General features: G+C 46.4%; 1 protein-coding gene across 1 annotated transcript in view; it reads left to right on the top strand.

Annotated features, from left to right (window-relative positions):
• The window catches only part of PAPPA (pappalysin 1), a 174,535-nt gene that overhangs the window by 120,318 nt on the left and 34,817 nt on the right, over positions 1 to 19,400 (top strand). Inside the window, exons 11-14 of the mRNA XM_066201131.1 lie at positions 783 to 896; positions 1,290 to 1,425; positions 5,013 to 5,226; positions 14,465 to 14,636. Coding sequence (XP_066057228.1) covers positions 783 to 896; positions 1,290 to 1,425; positions 5,013 to 5,226; positions 14,465 to 14,636 — 636 coding nt within the window. The remainder of the gene's footprint in view (positions 1 to 782; positions 897 to 1,289; positions 1,426 to 5,012; positions 5,227 to 14,464; positions 14,637 to 19,400) is intronic.

Consider the following 19,400-nt stretch of genomic DNA (forward strand, 5'->3'; position numbering starts at 1 on the left):
TCTTCACTGAGCAGTGTGTTTTCAGGGTAAATTTGACCATTTCTTGCAGCTTTCATTTTCACACCTGATGGCATTGCAAGGCTCTCTGGCACTTAGATTCTGGCTTTTTTTTTTTAGCTTTCCATCCATAACAGGACTTGGGAATCATGTACTTTACTGAAAAGTGCAGTTTGCCTCCAACCCCACTGCTGCCTGCCATGGAAAGGCTTCAGGTGTAAAAAGAAGGTGATTCCACTTGCAGAACTGTTTGGTGAAAGAAGAAGCCAGTTGGCTTAAGTTGGGTTCTAGAGGCAGGACTTTCCTGGCTACACCTGGTTCCAAGTTTACAGGGCCATGTGGGGCTCCTCTGGGATTACAGTAATATCAGGTTTAAATAGGGCAGTCTTGGAGCACTGTGGAGGCGCCTCCACACTCTCTGTGCCGGGAGCTGGGGTGTTCGGGCGTGATGCTCACTTGGACTCCAGTGGGAAGAGTCCTGGCCCATTTGGGTGGGAGCAAAGTTGTTGTAAATGCTGTCAAAGGTACCAAATTCAGAGGAGATTGTTGGCTGCCATCCAGCTGCTGTGAGTCTTTAGCTCCCATTCATATTTCAGTTTTTCTTACTGGGGTGGAAGACCTCGAAACTTAATTTTGAGTAATCTCCTGGTATTTAGAAGCGCAGTTATTGTGCATTACTTTATCCTAGGAGTGCACGTGGACTTTATTTCCCCACTTTAAGCAGTCAGAATCCTTCCTTGCTGTCCTCTGCATCAGTGTTGGTGTTTCTTTTTTCCCTGCCGCAGATGTGTCGGACCAAGGTGATTGACCTGAATGATGGTGTCTCCCAGTACGCCTGGTACCCCTGCACGGCCAACTTCCAGTACTCCCACATGACACAGACCATTTTCTGGCTGAAGGTAGGAAGTGCACACATCATCCAGAAGTTTCCTCTTTGCCTGCCTCTACAAAGATTCTCCTGCAGGTCAAATATCGCAGGCCAGCCTTCCCAGGGCCAAGACGCTCCTTTCTGCAGTATGTTTAGAGCAAAAGAGCAAAACAAAGTCTTTGAGAACTATCTAGAGAGTCAGTAGTGAAGTCCCTTTGTGTGTGATAGGGCTATTGAATTTCTGAGAGGGTTCAGCTTCAGGGCTGTTGGACTTGAGTTTGTGTAGGAGAGATTGGAAGAGAAGAATTCTGTGTGACCTGGGATGGGAATTCTTCTTTTAAAAGTTCTGGACTGACTCCTGGGGATTTTTTAAAGCCCACCACAGTTCTCCACCTCAGGCTTTGTGGGATTTGTGTTTTCCCAGGCTTATTTTTCCCAGCCTATGGTGGCTGCAGCAGTCCTTGTTCACTTGGTCACTGATGGGACCTACTACCTGGACCAGAAGCAGGAGACCATCGGTGTGCAGCTGTTTGACACCAAAGAGCAAAGCCACGACCTTGGTAAGACTCTGTTGTATTAAACTCCCTCTTTACTGCTTGCTCAATCTGGTGATTGCCCCATTCACCAGTACTCCTGATCAGTTTTCCCAGAATTAGACAAAAAAGGGGCCTGTTCAATGCTCCAAGCCCTGAATCTCACTAGAATTTGTTGAAAATGATGTGTTATTTTATACAGACTTTTCTCCCTAGTTGTTCACTATCTGTTCAGAGGTGATTACCTCCTTTTCAGTCACTAAAATCAGCACTATCTCAAGGCTTCACACCCAGCACTGCCCTGGAGGGACACTGATGGTGCTACAGATGCACCCCTGTGAGCAGGGAGTGAGGGACCTGCACCAGCTGCTGCAGCAAAGCCTTCTGTTTCTCAGGGAGTGCTGGGTGATCTCTAGTCCTGCTTGCAGGGAGGTCTCCAGAGCCATTTAATGGCCCAGCATTCGCCAGGTGAAGTATTTCAGGTGGTGAAGGTCCAACCCCAGGTCCCTACCAGGGCTCCTGGTGTGGCCTCAAGCAGATGTGCCTGACAGAGGCAGGAGCTGTGCTTGTGCTGAAGTGCTGGGATAGACAGGATTTGTTTCTGCCCTTGGCGCAGGGCCATAAACTGGGGGAGTTGTGTCTGGTGAATTGATCCAGGCTGCATTTAAGCTCCAGAACCCAGGAGCTCTCCCTGGCTCCCAACTCTGTGTCAGGGTAGGACTTGCATAATCCCTTTCCAGATGTTCTCTGCCTTTTTTTTTTTCACTGAGGAGAAAACTGGCCAGGTCACCTTGAGAGTAGTTTTTTAAGGAAATATAACTCCTGTCCCCCAGATTTCTGTTTTACCGTAACATTTCAATTTTAATGAGCTGAAACTCAAATGAGCTTCCCACCAGTGATGAGAAGGGACACAGAGTGACAGGTGTTGGGTGAGCATCTAGAATAACACAGAATTTGGTGGGGGAAAAAAAAAAACCAAAGGAAATGCGTGTGGTGTCTGTTGTCCAAGAACAAACTGACATTTGTAGCAAGTTGTGCAGGTTGAGTCAGGATGGCTCCCAGTTTGCCAGAGCCCTTGGATTAATCTTACCCTCCTTTTGCAAAACAGTGGCACATAGCTCTATCCCTCTGAGAAATAAATGATGGAGACATGAGCATGCCAGCAGTACTTAATGTGACATTTTATAGGGGCAGACAGGCAGACTGGGAGAGAAAGAGAACAAGAAAGAGGAGCAAAGAGGAAACTGAGGGTTAGGTTTTGAAATCTTCAATGAAGTTGCAACATGAGTTTGGCATGGCTCAGCCTGATGTCTGGATGTCCTCCCAGCTGAAATGCTGCTTTCATCATGGAAAAGCCCCTTTGACCTTTCAGAAGAGGCTGCCTGGGCAGACGAGAGGTGTAGGTGGGCTACCCAGCAGCTCTCACTCAGGCAGAGCTCCCCATTGCTGTCCTGTCTGAGTTCTGACAGTGACATGAAGTCCTTTTCCTGGATATTGTATTTCACGTGTTTGAATTATCACCACGGCAAGCTGGAAACTGCAGCTGAGATGCAAATATTGGCATGCACTGGAGGCAGGACTGACTGAGACACTCAATGAGCCTTGAGCAGAAAGTCATGGCAAACTAAAAGTACATCCAAAAGGAAGCAGCAATAATTTAAATCTCAATCAGACCTCAGAGTGCTAAAGACACTGCCATGAGCAAAGCACAGCCTATCCAGACAGGCAGCTTCCTGCCTTGATCAGAGCAAGTGGACTCCCAGAAAATAATGTGAAGTTTCTTCTAAGTCCTGATAGGAGATGGAGAGGCTGGGATGCCAAACACTTCAGCGCTGCTGGTTCAGAGCCATCGTAGACACCAGGGCCCAGCTGCTGAGCTGAACAGATGGGTGCAGAGCCACAGAAACAGGGGTGATCCTGAGACAGCTCTGGCTGCCCCCATGGGCACCTGAACCCTCTTCATGGCTTACAGCAGGGGAATTAAAAATCCCTGACCTGTCCAGACACTGTTTTCCTGGTTAGGGTCAGAAATAACCAGCAGCGCAGCACAGCTCTGAGGGTCTGTTCTGTTGTGGACACCACCTGAGTGCAAGGAATGAAATAGAAGTGAATAAACAGCCTCATACCATAAGGTCTTTCTTGGCTTTCCATCAGAGAAGGCAGAAACTTCCAAGGAATTTGGGAACCCGGGATTTTGAGTATTAACTGCACCTGTTTGTAAGTGAGAAACGTGCGCTGTTCCACAAGGAGCTGATATCAAAAGACCTGTGGGAGGCAAGTAGACAGGGAGGTTATTTCAGGGTCAGGTGAAGACCAAAACAAAAAGAGGCTTGCTTTTTTATTTTATTTTTTTATTACAGGAAGATTTTTTTTTTTTTTAAGTAGAGGGTGGGAGATAGATGTTTAAAGAGCGTGTCTTAATTCACAGGAAATCACTTTCTAAGCAGAAAAATGAAAGCCTTTTTATTCCTTCCCCTTTGAGTCAAGAAATCCGAACTGGGAAAAAAAAAATAATAACAGAAATCCCTGAGCCAGTTAAACATGCAAATAGAATTTATTTTATTTTCAAATTTGTAAGTGTATCAGGGTAGCCAAGGGGCCTGGGCCAAAGCCATTGCTGGGGGAGCTCCAGTGAAGCAAATGGATCTGGAGCCAAGCTGATCCTCGGAGTGATGCCATGGAGCTGTGGAGGCAGAGCCTTGCAGGCAGCCAGCAGGCCATGAATCTCAATTAATGAATTTTGAGGGCAGCCGACAGCTGTCTGTCCTCTGCCTTCCCCCTGAGATGGGTTTGGCCCATTTGAATTCAGGTTGCTTCTACCTGAAAGTGGGAATTTCTTCCCAGCTGTCACTGAGTGACTTCTCCACTGGACAAATGGGATTCAGAAGTCTCCTTGCCACCTCTCTGGTGTTTCTGTACACTGCAACCTTGAGATGCTTTTATTTCCCCAAGACACAATTCTTTTCTTCTCGAGTGAGATCACCTGTAAAATCCTCAGTGGCTCCATCACTCTCATATCAATCTCCAGGACCAGACCTGCCTTCTCTTGCAAAGAACAAGATACCCTAAGGCTCAAAACTATTGAAGAAAAAAACCCAACAAATCTGGGCAAATCTGGTGGAAAACTCAAAAAAAAAGAAAAAAAAAGTTTTCCACTGAGTGCTAATGACATGCACAGCTCCAAACGAGCTGCTGGTGCCCCGGCCCTGGTGCTCAAAGCCCCCCCAGCCTGCCGGCACTGTTTGATCCCGCACATAAAGGCTCCAAGTGTCCTCCAGGACCCGTTTTACAATAGTGTGACTCTGCTTCCCCCGTGCTGGTGGCTCCTGATTTACCGGGGCACAATAGGAACGTAGCTGTGGTCTAAAGGAGCGGCTCCGAGGGCCTGCCGCGCTCGCAGGGAGAATGGCAGCCTTTCTTCGGCTGTCTGGAGGGATCTGCTTCTCTGCTAAGCTCTCCAGAGCGATTTGGGAAGCCCCTCCAGGCAGCTTACCATAACTTTTCAGCTCTATAGGGCCATTCCTCTGGGTGAAATGCCTCTGAAGTGCCCACGGCTTCGGGGAGCAATTGTGTTGAGCCTGACCCTTCCTCTGATCTTGTCTCTCCTCTGGCAGGTGTCCACGTCCTGAGCTGCAGGAACAATCCCCTGATTATCCCCGTCATCCATGACCTCAGTCACCCTTTTTATCACACCCAGGCTGTCCTCATTAGCTTCAGCTCCCAGTTTGTGGCCATCTCCGGGGTGGCCCTGCGTTCCTTCCACAACTTCGACCCCATCACCATCAGCAGCTGCCAGCAAGGACAGACCTACAGCCCTGCGGAGCAGAGGTGAGCGTGTCAGCCCCGCTTCCCTCCGCCTCACAGCCACCACCCCCAGCGCCGGCCAGGGCTGGGGAGGAGGCAGGAGGGGCACAGCAGCTGAACCCTGCTGACCCCTTTGTGTCACGGGTAAAGGACCGGCAGTGTTCTCATTGATCGGGATGGATGGGACATTTAACCCGCACGGGATGCCGTTAGTGAATTATTTCCTCTTCCTTTCTCCTCCCTCCTTTATGCCAAGCCTGGAATTGGGGCCGGTTCGCTCCTGAATGTTGTCGTGCTGGCCACTCGCACACCGGTTCAATCTGAACCGCTTTGTGCAGCCAGAGTGCCACGGGGACCTCCCAGGGAAGGGCCAGCGCGGGCACAGAGTGATTCCTGTGCCCTGGAGGGGACAGATCCTGCCGGGTGCCCAGCCCTGGGCTGCAGGGCTATGGCCATCAGCATCTGCCGTGCTTTTATGGCTGGGTGAGGCCCTCAGCACCTCTCTGGATCCGGTCCCCATTCTGAAAAGCTCTGTGGGACCCCCCAGGATGAAAGGTTTATGGCTACCGTTTTATTCTTGTTGTTATTACAGACACATCAATAGATCACCACCAACCCCTCTCAGTCTCTGCTTTACAGCATCCCACAGAGATTGTGACCTTTCATGGCCTCTGGTGCAGCAGCTTCATGGATCCTTTCAGCGAGGCAGTGAAAAGAAGAGGAGAGAATTTAGCAAAACCCCTGAAAGAATAATTTTTTTTTCCCCTTCCTTTGTGAATTCAAAGTTGTGAGCAGTTGTCATACCATAGCGGCAGCAATAGTAAAACAAGTTGCATATCCCAGCAAACCTCTGCTCAGCCTCCTAAGCAAGCTGTCAGGTTTTTTGATAATGCTCTGGCTTGTTTTTAGGACCCGCTTTTATTCCAGGAAAGGCGGGAGGGTGAGACGGGGGAGAGGGGAGGGAAAATAAAATAAAAAAAAGGAGTATATCTATAGCTAAATCAATCCAGTCAGTGTGTTCTGACCTAGATTCAAAGCGTCTGATCATTCTGTGCAATAGGTTGTATAAATTCAGAGGCCCAAAGACAGCAGGATCAGGTTTCAGATAAGTCTGGTGGTGGAAATGTGGCCAAATCCCTGAGCCGAAACAGGACAGAAAAAGGGCAAGAAAGCCCCACTGGTAGGAGGTGGTGGGAAGCAACAGGGAGCTCAGGAGGACTGAGCCACAGGGCCACATTCCACTGCCCTCTCAAGTTTTCAGTAGGAATCGAACCATTTGTTCCCTTATGGAACTAGAAGTGCTCTGTGTTTAGAAAGTTATTTCCTTAATAATAATAAAAAAAAAGGTTTTTTTCCCCTTAGGCAAAAACTTCAGTGAGCCCAGTAACCCAACCTTTAGAAATCCCTTGAAGCAGAATCACCTGCCTTTTGTCTCTTATTTTTCTTCTTGATTTTTTGGCATAGTTTTGTTTTTGGGATGCACTGAACCGTCTCAGCCCTCTGCTCTCATAAACCCATCCAAGCCTCACTTGTTCCAAGTAGTGTTTTAGGTCTTGCAAGTTCCAGCACTGGATTGATCATAAAGTTTCCCCATGTCTGTCAGGGAACTAGAAGCTCTCCAAAGTAAAGCCCTGGTCCAAAGGCAGTTGAAATCAGTGGAATTATTTCCACTGATGATGGTGCTTCAGCAAAGAGTCAGTCCCCAGTTTGCCTTGTGGTGGGATCATTTGGGGTGACCAGATCTGTTTTCTCCTGCACAAAAATCTCCAAGGAGTACCCAAGATGTAGAGAAAGTTGTGCATTAAGCTGTGCAGCCAGGAAATAGGTGACACCCTTGCTGTCACCTGTTGGTTTTTTTCCTTGTTTATTTTACCCAATCCAGGAAGAACAGAGAAAGATAGATTTTAAAAATAACTTCTTAACCAGCACAGAGGCTGGACATGGGTTTTCTGCCTCCCCTGCTCACAGTCTGCCCATCAGATCCCCTTGGGGTGCCAGTCTCACACTACCCATCTTTCTCTTCTCCTCTTTTCCTGCTGGTTGCATTTGCTTAATATGATTTTTAAGGTATTGATCAAATTTTTAAAGGAACTTGCCCTTCTATGTGTGATCATCAATTTTACCACTTTCATTTTTGTTAGGTCAACATGGATATTTTTGCCTGCTTTTTGGCTTCTCTCTACAAGAGGTATTATATCTCTCTTTCAAGGAGAATTATTTTGCTTGGAGAGGATTTATAGCCAAATACAGATATTTCTAGGCAAGGGTGCAGATTTTAAAATTGTGAGGGAAAAGAAATATATTGTCCCTTAAAAGTTAACACAGTTTTTATTTTGAAGGTGAATGAATCCCTCCCATGGGTTAGTGACAACTTAATAACTAAAAATAAAACATGCACTTACTCTCCTTTTTAAAATATGCATTATAGTTAATATTTTAGAGAAAAATGGGCTTAAATCTAACAGTCCAATTGAACTTTATAGGTATTTATCCTCAGTCATCGTTAGTTGTTTTGAAAATCCATTCTATCCTCCTGAAGACATTTATAATTTGTAAATTCCTACTCTGTCCTTTCCAGTTTTATTCTTCCAGTTGTTGTTTTTTCTGCTGTCAGTGACTACAGGCTCTTTTTTTTGTTTTGTTTTGTTTTCAGCAGAAGTTTACCTCACTGCTGGAGATGTGCTGTAAAAATGACACTTTATTTTCACACTGCATCCTTAGACCAGATGTAATGGCCTGGTTAGTTCTTCTCTTGTGCTTTATAGCTCAAATTATTATACTTTGACTATTTCCTGTGTAGCCTCATGCAATGGACAGTGAAATTGGGTGTGCAGAAGCCGAGTTGTAATTTCCCACCCCGCAGTCACTGGAGCAGCAAGAAGGCTTGGTGTGCTCTGGCTGCCTTTGACAGTGGTTCCTCAAAAATCAGGTTTTTGTCTTTTCTACTGGGTAGGAAACATCAGCTGCAGGTCACCCATCCCTGGCAAAGCAGTTTGTGGGAAGTGCTGCTTTTCCTTGGTGGCACTTCCCTGCCATGGTCACCAGACCTGTCCCCTCCACCACCCCTCCTAGTGCCACTGTTCCTCTCCTGCAAACTGTGGACAGGAGGCAGGAGAGCCCAATTCACCCAATTTAGCTGTCAGAACTGTGCATTTCAGGAGTTTCCATCTTTCTAATCCACCACTAACTCTGTGTTCATGCTGAAGACAAGTCCCCCCTGGCTGCCCACAGTTCTCCAGTCTTCTTGCCTCACATTGTCACCACCTCATGCTTTCTAGGCAGTGTAGCAAAAAGATTTTCCTTTGCTTGCTTTGGTTAAACCTTGGCACAGCCTCACTGCTATGGCTTCAAAATTGCTTCTGCAGGGGAGATTTTGGGTTTTCCTCCCTCTGTAAGTGTGCATATCTGGGTGTTTGACACTGTAGACCAAGACCCACCCCTGGCCACCACACCATCACCTGCTCTGGCCTCTATGGAGAGGTTCCTTTTGAGCTGCACCCTTTGCTGCCCCAAACAAGCCCCAGGGATCCGTAGCCCACTCCAGCTCTTCTCTTTGTCTTGTTCTTGCCTGCTGTCAGCTTCCCCAACAAGAAATGATGAAGATAAATCTTCAGCAGCAGAACAAATGAAGCCGCTCTTTACAACTCTGGTTATTTTTTTTTTTTTCCTTTTCATAAGGGGGAAAAAAGGGTTTCCTCGTCTCTTTTTTGTTGTGAATTAATGCAGCTTTCTCTTTCCTGGTTCGGCCGCCTTTCCCCTGCCCTGCATTCTGTCATTAAGCACAATCTCTGTCAGCTTGCTTCGGGTGAAATTAATGAATTTCTCACAGAACTGTTAATCATAGAAGCTTTGGTCCGTGACATGTGTTATAATTCAATGGGTTTTTAACCTTCACCCCGTTTTGGTAATTGGCAAACGGCATCATTTGGCTTTTATTAAAGTGGAAGGCAATGCATTTTCTTTGTTTGCCTGGACAGACTCTGGCAGGGAGACCTGTGGGGCTGCAGGACACTGTCCCACTTCCAAGCTGGCAGGGTGACGGGGCTTTGAGAGCTTTATCAGTTCAATATGGACCCCCCTGGCAGGAGCAGCTCACACCACGGGGTGCAGGCAGCCTGGAGGCAGAGCCTGTCCCTGAGGAGAATTTCCCCTGCCAGTGATGGGGACAGTGAGGGGGACACCCTGGCTCATGCCTCTCCTTTCCCTGGGGCTTACCTTGGGTTGGAGCAAAGGTTTTCTGTGAATCTCTGGGGTTAGTTTCATTTTGACCCTCTCAGTTTGAAATAGGGGTTTGCTGGGATTGCTGTCAAACCCAGCAGTACTGAGGTGACATCGCTGAAGGAACCACAGGTGACGCCACTTAGTTTGCTGCTCTCATAGATCAGATTTGAAGGCAAACACCTTTTTAAGAAAGGGCTTGGTCCTTCTTCCAGTCAGCACAGGTTCACCAGTCCCCATCCAGCCCCATGGATTTGGGTAGATATTCAAGATTTTGTGTTAATACAAGGAGGCAATGTGCTTCAGCTGAAGACAGGAGAAGACAAAGTCATTGTCACCTTTTCAGTTATTTTTATTTTTTAATTTCCACAACAAGAAATATGGCTAGCAGCCTCTGCATATGCATTTGGATTAGAGAGAGGGAACCTGCTTTTGCCTTTAGAGTAACCTCTAGAGAGGAGAAAACAAACCCATTGTAAGGATAAATTTGGTAGAAAAACCCTCAGAAGGCTACAGGTGTGTGAGTTGTGTGGATGGTGGCATAGGACAAAACCAAATTGCACTTGGGATCTGCAGCCCAGGCTGGCCCAGACTGTGGAAAAGGGAGTTTCCTGCTGTGTCCAAGAGATAATGTTGTGGCCCTTCTCCTATGAAGTGCCCACCATGAGCCTTTAGGCTCACCTGAGCTTAGATACGTGTCAGAACAATCACGAAGGAAACAAACAATAAAGGCACCATGTTAATATGAGTTCTTGGAAAAGCGCTTGACCTCAGGGTTAGGAAAAGAAAGTTTGGCTGCCGTAAGCTTTTTGAAAGAGGAAGTCCTGGACTGTTTTTATGTGAGGAAGGAAGAGCTCCACTTAATTGTTATAATTTTCTATAAACATGTTAAAATACAAATGTTTCTAGGATTGTGTCACTAAGGCTCCAATTTAGCAAAGCCCTGAGCTATTTGCTTACATCCCCCTGTAGTCAAATCTATCAGTGGGACTTAACTGTGCTTTTGAAGTTAAGCACATATTTAAGTGCCTTGCTGAACTGGGGCCAATATTGGCACAGAGAAATACAGATTTAGAGACTAATGACTGAGCTCATTTATATTTGGGATGGGCAGAATGGATTTGAATAAAGCAAGAACTGGCTCAGAACTTCAGCCTACATGTGAAGCTAACTCAGTCCAGGGCTTTTTACATGGCTGAAACAGTCTGCCTTGATCTGTTTTGAACAAGCAATGGAATGTGTGCAAGAAATCCACTGCTCCTTGCGCTCACCTCGGTGTGAAGACGTTGTTTTAGGAAATTGTACACTGCCAGGGCAAGCAGAGGAACTAGTGAATCCTGAAGGGGAGCTGGTAAAATAAACACTTGTCAGGGAATGGCACTGACACTTGTTCAAGTAAATTGTTGGAATGGTCCTTGGGTCCTTTGTGTAGCTTTGCTCCAGACTACTTTGTACTTTGGTAGGGATTTTTGGGAGTTAGGATAGACCAGGGATGATTCGAAGTAGGCAGTTTTGATGAAGCCACATGATTTTGACTGCATGAAAATGGGATAAACTGTCCTATGCCAGGAGTCAGCATGAGTTAAAGCCAAAGTGATTTCATTCTCAGATGCTCTTATATTGTTTTTTTCCTGAGGAATGCACATTTTCTGGAGGATGTGATGATTGACCACTGCTAAATGGCAGTACCCATGCAAGAGCTTCTGTAATCCACAAACTGGTGCGATGGGTTCTTTGTCTAAACTTCCTACTTGGAGATATTAATTTCTCTTTCCTAATTCTGCATTTGAAGAGCTCAATTCAGGATCCTGACTTCAAAATTCATTGGGATTTATGGCTGACAGTAGCTGATACCAAATTGGAACCAGTAGCTAGAGAACCAGAAATATTTAAATTAGAAACATTTGGTGGCAGTGGTTGTTTTTTTACAAAAAGTGAATGGTTGTATTGTTTGTCACTGAAGTCATTCATATAGAGTTACAGACAGAGAGAGCTGCCCAGATGATCTACTAACCAAGGCATAATCTGGAGCCTGGAGGGGGTGGCTAAAAATGTTCCCTGGCCATTTCAGGAGACCACAAGGGGACTTGTAAACAGAAAGAAGAACATCACAATAAGTGTTTCTTAATGCCTTTGTCTGTGGCGTTTCAGTTCTGTAGGACTTCTAAGCCCAGGCGTGCTCATCTGGTGTCCTGATCTGAACTCCAGAAACCAGATTCTTTTTCTCCTTTACATTGATGGAAATGAAAAGCGATGCCACTGACTGCGGTGACGTTGCTTCAGATTTCCCTCTGTGCAAATTACAAGGGTTTTCTTGGGCTCGTCCTTCCCTCTGAAGCCATTCAAGGCTGAATTCAGTGCTACACTAATTTACATAAGTATTAGATTAAAAAAGTCTGCTATTATTTTATTTTTCCAGCTTTGATGGAAGAAGATTTTCAGATTCTGAGGCAGTTTTGCAATGGGCAGTCGAGGTTTGCAGTATGTGCTTCTGAGACTGGCTTGGCAGTAGTGCTCCTTTTTTTCCCCAGTGAGTCAACTTCCTCAGCACTGCAGCCCTGGCACAGGAGACGCTCATGCTGCAGCCTCACCATCTGAGAAATGGAGGGGAGCAAAGTGAGATTGGCCCTCATGGGCCAGTGTAACTGGGACGTGTAACAGGGAGGGGTCCACAAAGCATCATCCAGCAACTCAACATCCAGCATCAGATATTCTTGCTGATGTCAGCTGAGGGCTTGCTCAAGTAGCAGTGCCATGAGGTTGGTGGGGTTAGGAAGGGGTTGGTAAGGTCCTGCTCTGCTTGAGGACCCACAGGGTGTGAGGCTCGTGGTGTGTAAAGGAGTGGGTAAAGCCTGTGGTTCACACCGCTGGGTGATTTTTGCTGGGCATTTGCAAGGCTGTTGGCACCTGGCTGTTCTCCTCACCTCATTTCTCTTCTGTGATGGCCACCTGGGCACAAGGATGAGCTGCTCACTTGTTCTGCTGCTGCTCCACCCATAGCCTTATCAATCCTTACAGTGTGAAATCCATGGCAGTTTAATTCTGTACACCACGCTGTAAGATGCAGTGCCTGGAAAACGTGTGAAACCCTTGGTTAGTGGGTGGGAATCCTCCTGAAAGCAGGATCACCCTGGATAGGCCAGCTCTGGCAGAGGATCATCCATTCTGCAGAAGTGATGAGCTTCACAGCTGTGCTGATAGCCAGGGCTGTATTGCATACAAGGGTATGGAGTTGACCAACACAGAGGTGGAATTCTCCTTTATCAGCTCTGTCAGCAGTAATGCTTTGTGCACCATGAGGAAATAAAATATTTCTGAGTGTAGAAATTGTTTATGGCTCATCACACTCCAGGGAAGGGCCAACACTGAACAAGCAACCTTAAATTACAAGCAGTGGCCACTTCCCATATAGCCCTAGTCTGGGACAGAGAAATGAGTTGTGCAGGTACATAAATACTGCCATTTAATCTGATCTAGAGCTCAGTAGAGACATGTGCAGATGTGCTTCTCTATCAGTAACATGGGGATAACAATACCAGCCCAGGTGTCTCGCAGGGGTGTCACGAAAATTAATTAGATAATGTCTGCACGGTGCTTTGAACACAGCAAAACACCACGCACATGCTAAGTCAGGGCTTACTAAGCTGAACAGGGCTTTGGTGACTGTTAACCCTTTTTTCTAGTCAACAGGAATAACTGCTTGTAATCTGTTTCAAAATATGTGTATTGATACATTGCTGTCCCTTCTTTCTACAATTTTCTCTTTCAGGTTCTTCCCTACCAAAGCAGATGGTTAAACAAGTCAATATTTTCCCTCCTCAGAACTAATTTAACTGTATTAAAATAAATTAAATTTAAATTTCAACGGAGACATATCACTTTGTAGGGCTCTTAATCCTAGAAATTTCATCTCTAATCCAGAAACTCTTTGCACATAGAATCGTGGAATGGTGTTGAAGGGACCTTTAAAGGTCATCTGCAGTAAACAGGGACATCTTTAACTAGATCTGGTTGCTCAGAGTCCTCTCCAACCTGGCCATGAATTTTTTCTAGAGATGGAGCATCCACAGCTTCTCTGGGCAACCTGTGTCAGTGTTTTACCAACCTCATTGTAAAAATATTTCTTCCCTCTCTCTAGTCTAAATCTCCCCTCATGCTTTAAAATCCTCAACATTTTCATTGAGGGACTAGCCCATACTCACATTTGAACATGTGCTATAATGTTTGACTCAGGTCATCAGAAATGGTGAAAGATTTAGTGTCAATCAGACATCTCTGTGTATATAAAAATTAAACAAAAATCTCTTTATGCAAGTTGTGCTGAATGTTACAATAATTTTCTGGAGGGAGAACAGACAGTTTCCATGGGGGAAAGATTTTATGGATGGCAGGAGAGCAACTGGAGAGATCTGAAATGACAGCATGCTGCTGAGCTTGATAAGAGCTTATCAACACAGCTACACAGCTGATGTTTGGTGTTCTTCCTGAAGTGGAATAAAATGAATGTGGCGATTTCAATCGAGCTTCTCAAAGATAAGAGTGTCTATCGCAGAAACCCCTCCTCACATGTGCACACTTATCACTGCCAATATCAGCACTCCTGAATTCAGCAGATTTAAAATTGGCTGGGGCATGGGGACCATCCCTCCATGCTCTTGGGGGGAGAGTGCTTTCACAGGAGGGAGGGATGGATGGATGGATGGATGGATGGATGGATGGATGGATGGATGGATGGATAAATGGACATTAATAGAGGAGTAGGGAGGTCATAGTGCAGAATGTTGATATATTGAATATTGCAGAACAGAAGGTACTTCTGCAGAATTGGCAGGCTCTTCCCTTTTGCTACAAACTCTGTAATTTGCTGTCATTGTCATGGCTGTGCCCACTGCCTCTGTCCTTCAGGACACGCACCAGGAGCCCTTTGCTGAGTTGGGCTCAGAACTCTATGAGCAAAGAGCCTGCCAGTACGACACTGCTCTTGTGGAACGGATTGAAATGATGGAATGACAAATAACACCAGCCCTCCTTGTCTCCCTGCCAGCTGTGTCCACTACTCCTGCGAAGCCACCGACTGCAAGAGGCTGGAGATCGAGAACGCGGTGCTGAACTGCACCGGCGGCACGGGCTGGGACAGCGGCGCCCAGTGCAACGTCAGCTGCAGGGCTGGCTACATCCTGCAGATCCACAGGGACGATGAGCTCGTCAAGAGCCAGGTTTGTCCTGCTGTGTCACGTTTTATCTTCTTTTTGCCAGAGTTAGGATTAAATGCACCAGATGATATTTCTTGTTCGGACTGAGATGTTTATTAATTCTTAACAAACTGTGAGTTCTACAGCACTTCAAGCTAACAAACTAAAAATGGAGCCCTATCTCTCTCTCTACAAGGGCTTTTAAGGATAAGTTGTCCAATTAAGAAGTGACACCTAAATTATTTTTTCTTTTAACCCAATAACCAACTACTCGTGGCCCGCAATGCAGATTTTTCTATCCAATTACAAAATACCACCCAGACCTGTGAAGAAGAAAGTGAGAAAGAAGGCCTACGCCCTAAAACCTCCATCTTGTTTTATATATATTACTATATTCTAAACTCTTAAACTCTAAGTTTTGCACCATGTGACATTACACACTTCTATTCAAACTACACAACCACAATCCCAGTGCTGTCACTCAATTTTGGGAGCCTTTTCCACGGCCTCAGGTCAAATGCAGTATTTGCCTGGGAGTCAGTGCCTGACAGCACAGAAAGTCTGAAATTCTCAGTGCCCAGGGTTCCAACACTGCTGGGGCATTTTTTATGATGCACAAGACCAGGATGAGCAAACAGCAGTGGAGAAATTAAGAAACAACTTAGGCTAGACCCTAAAATCCCATCCCAACCTTGGGACAAGGTCTTATCCAAATGCTTATCATCAGAACAGGAACCCTTTGACTTTATAGGAAGTGTTACTGGCAATGAGCAAAGCTCAGATGTTCCCCAAATTTAGAAATTTTCAAATCAGAAAGTTTGTGTTCAGTCCTTCGATCTGACTGGTTCTACTCAGCCTAACAGTGGGGTTGGTGTTTTGGGAGTAGGGTGCTTGTGTTTTTGCACAACCAATTTCAGGTATTTGGGCAAAATACGTAATTTTTAGTCCTTGGATTGAGGCTAATGTATTAACTGCTTTGCCATGTTTCAGTCCATCTGCTCCCAACCACACCCTGACATGTACAGCACGGAGGGCACGGAAGAAGCACCAAAACCTTTTTGCCTCCAGACAAATCACCAAAAACCTCCCCCAGCAGGGCAGGAAATGCTCCCCATCCTCTCTAATCCATGCATTAAGAATCCAGTCCTACAAAAGCAGCAGGTCTTCATGCAGTGAGGGGGGTATTGAGGAAAATTATCAATTTGTTTAAACATCCAAAAAATGCAAGTGCTTTGTGCTGGGGGAGGTGGATGAGGTGCACGTGCAGGATGCTGGGGACAGGGGGATGCAGGGCTGACACCCCACTTTGTGCCCTCATCTCTAACCCTGCCACATCCTCTGAGTGAGCCAGGGGGATGGTTTCCCCCATCAGCACCTTCTCTCCCTGGTGTGGGGGCAGCACTCACATCTGGGGCAGCACTCACATCTGGGCCAGGGGCTGGGGCAGCCGCACTCAGCAGCCCGTCTGTACTTGTGAAATACTGTGTTCTTCATCAGCTCGCAGAGGGGGGAGACAGGCTGGAGGGGAATGAGTCAGCCCTTTCAACTCAATTACAAAACAAATACAGGACCCCGCGAGCTGGGCCTCTTCCATCCTAATTGGCATCAGCACCAGAACCCCAGCTCCAGCTGAGCATTTTTACAGAACAGAAAACAAGTTCTCCAAACGAGCCTGAATGGCTGAACCAGGAAATTGTTGGAAGGGGTCTGTACATGGGGTACATGGAGCACGCCGGGATCACAAACCAAATAAAACAGCCTGAGCACGCTTCACCAGCCCTGTGCTACTTAAATGCAAGCATTACCTTTTGGGGAGGCTGGGCCAGCTGGGCATGGTTTTGCTGGGAGAAGTTTGGTTTCAGAGCCTTGATCAGACTCATATGACAGGAGCAGAGGATTTTAGCACCCCTCGCTAACGTGATTCACTGCCTGTTACAACACTCTTCCTCTCACCCTGCTCTGCTATTGCACTTCGTTGTCTTTTTCCACCAATAAAACCCCCTGAGGCCAGTGGCTTTGTTTTGCTCAGTGCTGTGCATCCACTGTTCAAATCAGGGAAGGAGTGGAGCATCTTAAACATACCCATGACCAGCTAAGCACATTAAACACATGCTTTTAAAGTTTTATTGGTTTGCTTCAGAGATCCTCTGGAAAGGAACAGACAGTTTCTTTCACTATCATCTTGTTTTATTTCTTTGTGTCAGGTGCTTCAAACTAGAACTTGTGGAACATGTAGGCTAGAAATTAATTATCTGAGAAAGCCCAGAATCCATGGTCTGGATTTCTCATATCAAAAGGCATTGTGCTTCTTCAATTTTTGCTTCCCAGCTTCAGTTCCTCTTCCAGTCACAAGCATTTGGGGGTGAGAAAGGGCTGTGCATGGCCAGAGGGACTTTCTGTCACGGCTGGGGAACCTTGCACAAAGATGTTCCTTATTTCATTCTTGTCCTTTAATTGGTTATTTCACTTTTTTTGACTGATTTGAGGGTCTAGAGATACTTTTTTTTTTTTCTCATTTAACTGTCAGCATGACGGGCAGCCTGAGGAAGAGGAGGAAGGAAGTAGCCTTGCACGTGTTGGTGTTTCACACACCTCGGTAGGAGGGAGGCTGAGGTGCAATGTCTCAAAGAGCAGACTGACCATCAGTGGCCCAGGACCATTGCATCCTGGAGAAGGTGATTCACAGATCAGTGGAAACACCTTTGTTTAGCACCTGAACCACATTTGTCTTCTCCATTTCCCTGAAAGACAGAAAAAAAAGGGCAAAGAGAATTAAAAGCAACATTTTCAAAAGCACCTTGGTGATGTAGGGGCACAAGTCACATTTCAAATCAATCTTTTACATCTAAAGGGTCTTTGAAAATCTTCTTAACAGTTTCTGCACTTTCTAGACTGTGTCTTCTGAAGCCACCATTTTAATCAGTTTTTAGGGCAAAACATTCATTCATTCCCTCTCTGAGAAGCTCCCATTCCCAAATTCTGTTAAAACCCTGTAAAATCACCAAACCCTAAAACTCGTCAGCACTCTGTGGAGCAGAAACTGTTTGCTGCTTGAAAAGAAAAAGAAAGCTGAGCTGTTTACAGACTCTTGGGCTCTCTCTCATCCTCATTCAGGGACTCCAACAACAACAAAGGGGTTTGCATAGTGATGGAGCAAAATCCTTCATGTATCTTTCTCACAAAGAAGATCTTGGGGATGTTTTCATCCTCCCTCCCTGATTTCTTCCCACCCCTCCTGACAACTCCATCACTCTTTCTTGTCCTCTTCCTCTTTCCCCCCTCTTTGTCTTTCACTGCTTTCCTCCCCCTTGTCCTTCACTGAAAGCCCCTCTCATTCAGTTACTTGTTGTCATCTCTCCTTGAAGCTACCACCACTGCTGCTCTGGTCAAGAGGTGTTATTTAAAACCCAGCAGCTCCCTAATGTTGTGCAAAGGCATCATCAATCATGCCAGGAAAAGAAAGCGCGGCTCATGTGGGTTCAATTAGAGGCACAGTAGTGGGCAGAAGTGGAAGAATACTTAGAGGGGAGGGCACAGCTGTTCATTTTTAAGGAGAGGAAACTTCACACGTGAAGCATCGCTTGAAGGAGGAGCCGGCTGGGATCTTGGGCAGCAGGAAGGAGACATGAATTCTCCCAGGCTGTTAAAACTCCCGAGAAACAAATCTTTCTGGCACCAGATTTGTTTAAGTTTGCATCCTCTTCACTGTACTGCACATTGTATCTCTGGAGGTCCCTTTTCTTTCCCCCCTCTTTCCTCCTTGCCCACCCTCCCTCCTTGCTCAAGCCTCTTTTGCAAGGCAGGACATGAAGGGAAGCAGTTGCTGTGATGCCAGTCAAAGCAGCACAAAGTGCCCAAAGTGACAGCTAATAAACCAGATGAGAAAGCCAAGTGCTTCGTGTAGGCTGCTGTGAGCTGGGTGACCTTGTCAGATCAGACAGGCGAAACAGGCACGTGCCTGCTCAGCTCCGGGTGGGAGAGCTGCAAAGGCAGATGCTGCCACTAAGACCCAGCATCAGATCCAAGAGCTGAGTCTATCAGAAATACCTCCAGGGTGTGGCATGGAGCTGGGCAGGGACAGGATCCTGCTCAGCAGCCAGGGGTGCTGTCCCTGGGCACTGCAGTGATCCCACCCTCAGGTGTGACACTGAAAGAGGGGAAAGTCAAAAGCTGGTGGGTGCCATCAGCAATAATTTCTGTGGGAGGTTTGTCCTCTGTGCTTCCAGTCAGAGCCACTGGTCTTTGTCTCCATTGCAGGGAATGCTCTCTGCTGTGCCCTGCTGCAGGATTACATGTGCATCAAGTGATGACATGATAGACATGCTCTAAAATGTGCCATTATTATGTCTGACCTTGAAAACCTCAGCTTCCATCATACCAAATGTGGAACAAATTACTGGGAAAAGCTGAGTAGCCAGGGTCTTACCTCCATGGGCACAGTTTCTCTGCTTGGGAATGGCCTTCCCAGTGTGCCAGGAAGAGGAAAATCCATAGGGGTCTGAGAGGACTCTTACAGATTAGGTTAGGGGAGTTGTGGGGAAAGTACCACGGGGAAAAAACCCAAAGATGGAAATGGAGACGCTAATTACTAACATTTTGATATCAAGGTCTAGAACAGGGGCACAGACAAAGGGCAGTGGGAGTACGGCTGTGGAGAGGGATCCCTTCCAAAGAGGGGGGATCCCAGGCCCGTGGCATTTCCAGCAGACTCTGGTGTCCTGCTGCTTTCTGCTGACAAAGGTCATGGGCTGGAAAAACGCTCTCACAAGTGGTAGCTTGGGCAAAACA

The sequence above is a fragment of the Chamaea fasciata genome, unplaced genomic scaffold, assembly GCF_029207755.1.
Source record: "Chamaea fasciata isolate MVZ Bird 193981 ecotype frontalis unplaced genomic scaffold, bChaFas1.0.hap1 SCAF_20, whole genome shotgun sequence".
NCBI lineage: Eukaryota > Metazoa > Chordata > Aves > Passeriformes > Sylviidae > Chamaea > Chamaea fasciata.